Below are 3902 nucleotides of genomic sequence, written 5' to 3'. Positions count from 1 at the left end.
GTTATAAATACATGGGTCTCACTGACCTGCTGAAGCACGTGTCTCACTGACAATCTTCAATCATCTGCATCAAGTTTTTGAACGAGGACACACCTATGTGCATGGTTTTCCTTCCTTGAGACTACCTAAAGTGGGAGTAATATATATAGTAACATCATGGATATTTTAGTTAAATAGATGATGTCGCATGCAATAAATGAATAAAAAGATGAAAATGATAACATAGCTATTACTCCTAGTATGAGCAAAGGCGTAGCCAGAATATTTCCACTCCCAAGGCTGTCTTTGTTGCTACAGTGTTTACTGTAGCTACATTACATGACTGTAGCTACATTCGCCTACATGACTGTAGCTATATTCACCGAAGGTTTTCCACTGCACGCCCCAGGCCACGGCCCAGGTAGCCTGGGACCTGACTACGCCATTGAGTAGTGAGTAACATCACACATATCAATGCAAGATGTGTTTATAGCCTAATAAATGAAATACTTCATGTTACCACATATATGTTACTCCTCACTATAAAAATAGTAACATACTCTAATAATATGGACATGTTATTAGTTTATATTACTATCCATTGTGGCTAGTCTGAAGATGTTAAGACCTCACTTAAATTAAGCAGCGGCCCATTTCCCTTCGCCTCCGAAGATCAATTCGCTTGTCAACACCTGCACGTCTCAACTCACAACATTTATTCTAGACGAAGAGAGGAGCGATGACGTACCACAAAAAACGACATACAAACACCAACTTGCTTTTTAAAATAATGAAGCTGTAAAGACTAAGACAATACACCACAATCTTGACTAAAGCCACCGGAGCACCAATAATGCCAAGCACGCATACGAAACAGCAATTGGCAATGATTATATTTAACCACCATTGGCATTGGTCTCACTGACCTCCTGGACCATCTTTGCCAGGTTTTCATACGAGGAACCGCCCACTTCCATGGTCTTCCTAGAAGACACAGAGAGCTCACTAGCTCTAGCCGCGGCACGTCGCCCTTCCTCTCCGAAGATCAACTCCCTTGCCAACGCCTGCACGTCTCCACTCACAACCAATCCATCACTTTCCTTGCCCGCGTCCTCCTTTGGCCAAACTCGGAGCCCCATGTGGATCACGTCCACGACGAATTTCGCGTTGAGCTTCTGCTCGGCCGCCATTGGGAACGCCAGTATTGGCACGCCCATGGTGATGCTCTCCAGCACCGAGTTCCACCCGCAATGGGTGAAAAATCCTTTGACTGACTTGTGACCTAGCACTCCGAGCTGGTTGATGAAACCTTCGACCACCTTGCCCCTATCCCCGAACCTGTCATTGAACCGATCCTCACTGCTGAACCACTTCGACCGGACCACCCATAGGAAGTCTACGCCGGAGTGGTCCAAGCCGACGGCGATCTCTTCCAGCTGAGCCCGGCTCAGGTCGGCCTGCGAGCCGAACGCGACGTAGAGGACCGGCCGGTCCATGGCGAGCCTCGAGTCCAGCCAGTCCGAGATGTCACGGTCGTCTTTACTCTGGACTGCCGGTTCGGAAGCCGCAAGACAGAGCGGTCCGATCGGCCACGTCTTGATGTCGAAGTCCCGGTTCCACAGGTCGATGTAGACCGACTCGAGCTCGCTGAAGGAGTTGGCGATGATGCCCCTGCTGGAGTACATGCTGCTGCAGCTCTCGCACACGAAGTCCCAGTGCGGGCCGGCCGGCTCCGGGACGTCGAAGGGCGGGCCGAGGTCGGCTATGGTGATGCGGAGGTCCGGCAGGCCAGGGACCGGGAACGGCTCGGTCGGCGAGCTCACGAGCGCCTGCGGCTTGTGCGTCATGACCGCCCCGCAGACGTACGAGGAGAAGCCGCCGATGCCGAGGGTGACGAGCCGCGGCATGCCGAGCTCGTCGGCGATGTCCTTGGCCCACACGATGAACCCGTCGTGGACGAGCAGGTCCGGCCTGGGCTCGACCACGGCCAGGGCATCCGCGAACGCCGGCCCGAGCGCAGCCATCGCGGAGACGAAGTCGACGAGATGCGTCGTGGACGGGAGCTCGTCCGTGCACTGCGGGGCGTCCTCGGAGGGGAACGGAAGCTCGATGACCGCGGCGCCGGCGCCGGCGCCGGCGAGCCCCGCGCGGATGAAGGGCGCGTTGCGCGGGGTGGTGAAGAAGGTGACGGCGGAGGCGAGGCGGCGGCCGAGCAGGAGGCGAGCCAGGTGGAGCAGCGGCATGGCGTGGCCTTTTGCCATGAAGGGGAGCATGGCGACGTGACGGAGCGGCGGTGAAGCGGCCATGGATGGATATACAGTGCAGGAGGCGTGCAGCAGTGCAGCTGTGCAAGTGTGTGAGTCTCACGCAGTCTCGTACGTCCGATTATATATACTCGCTTGCGCCGCACGCGCCTAGAGCTAAAGCTTGCTGTTGAAGCCGCGTAACTACTGGAGGTAAAAAAATAACTGTAGTAATTGACAGGCATCGGATGCGAAGGACAATCAGACGTCCAGCGAGTAAAAAAGGACGGGCTTTTATAACAGCGTAATGATTCCCATCTTCAACGGCGTACGCATGGCGTGGGCCTGGCTGCTTTCGTCGTCGATGCACTGCCTGCTTTCGTCTCTGTCGTCTCGACGTAGTACGACGCCGACTGACCCCTGCCGGCCTGCGGCTCGTAGCGCACCAACCGCTAGCTCGACCCTCTGCTCTCGACACTTCACAGCGGTCGACCGAGACATTGCAGGTCGCGACGGTGGCGCGCGGGTCATAGGTACGTCCGTCCAATTTCACAGGCGCCCCGGGGATAGCTGGCCCCTCGTATGTATCGAACTAATTACTCGTCAAGTTTGTGTTCTTCGATAAAGTGCATTTCCTTTTTTTAACACCAACTAAAGTGCATCCTCATTCAAAACGTTATACTACTCCATTGAGTTTTTTTAAAATGCACGCGGTCAATAGGTGGTACAAAAGCGTTTACATTACTTATGGAAAACATAAATTTTCTTAACACACTACAATCAAAATCGCTCGCAACGTCTCCTCCCATTGAAGAAATATCACTGAAAGTCTAGAATAAATTCAGGAATAATGCGAGCAACAATGTCAAGTCTAGAACTTGAATCACGATGGGCTGAGGATACCACTGTCGTCCTACCATTCAACCAAGGTTGGTTCGCAAATGAAAAACATAGTTGCCTAAGGTGTGGAAGGTCCTATGCGAAGACTACACTGCATTCATGGTAGGGAAAATGGGATTGCTCAAACGTAGCTAGCTGAGATTTAGTTTAATCTCATTCAGGCCATCAACAATTGGATAAATGTACACAAAGATTCATGCGGGCATCCACAAATTATTTTTCATATTGCAGAGGAATGTGTTCCGAGCAACCCACTTTTCTCTGTGCGGGCCGGTTAGCAATGTAGTAGCGAGGGTTTACTATGTGCGAGCAGCCCATGTGTGTCGCAGTTTTTTCCTCTTTTACGTCATCGTGGGGTTTTTCAACACTGACCTTCTCCTTTTTCATTTTGTCCTGGGCCAAGCGCTGAGTATATGAGGAGGCGGGGAGGCCGGAATAAGCATTTGTATGTTGGAGTCTCGTAGCAATTCTGAGTGGTGGTTGACGAGGCCTTGCAAGCGGATCAACTGGCAGCGGTGGTATGCGATTTTGGCGAGGAAGATGAACACTATTTGTAGCTCTTTGTCCAGCCGGGTAGGACAACCTTTAGGTCTTTTCGCTAGGAACTGAGAATGTTGAGGCAACGCCTTGCTGCTTTGCGAGCCGATCCTCTTTGGGTCGGACCAGAGTAGAGGAGAAAAGATCAAGGACCAGATCATTAAATTATCATACCTGGAGGAAAATCATGATGAGGCAAAGGTCACACATTGAATGGCTCTCGGAGGGTGATAGTAGTAACAC

The 3902-nt window shown here is 51.9% G+C and overlaps 1 protein-coding gene across 1 annotated transcript; it reads right to left on the bottom strand.

Moving 5' to 3' along the window:
* Positions 1 to 680: 680 nt before the first annotated feature.
* Positions 681 to 2354, bottom strand: LOC119332275 (UDP-glycosyltransferase 90A2-like). Its single transcript, XM_037605454.1, has one exon. It carries the CDS (start codon positions 2283 to 2285, stop codon positions 876 to 878), a length of 1410 nt encoding a protein of 469 aa, XP_037461351.1. The 5' UTR covers positions 2286 to 2354; the 3' UTR covers positions 681 to 875.
* Positions 2355 to 3902: the final 1548 nt, after the last annotated feature.

This window comes from Triticum dicoccoides, chromosome 7A (assembly GCF_002162155.2).
Source record: "Triticum dicoccoides isolate Atlit2015 ecotype Zavitan chromosome 7A, WEW_v2.0, whole genome shotgun sequence".
NCBI classification, from domain to species: domain Eukaryota; kingdom Viridiplantae; phylum Streptophyta; class Magnoliopsida; order Poales; family Poaceae; genus Triticum; species Triticum dicoccoides.
The sequence above is the reverse complement of the archived record's forward strand: the minus strand, read 5'-3'. Positions and strand labels throughout refer to the sequence as shown.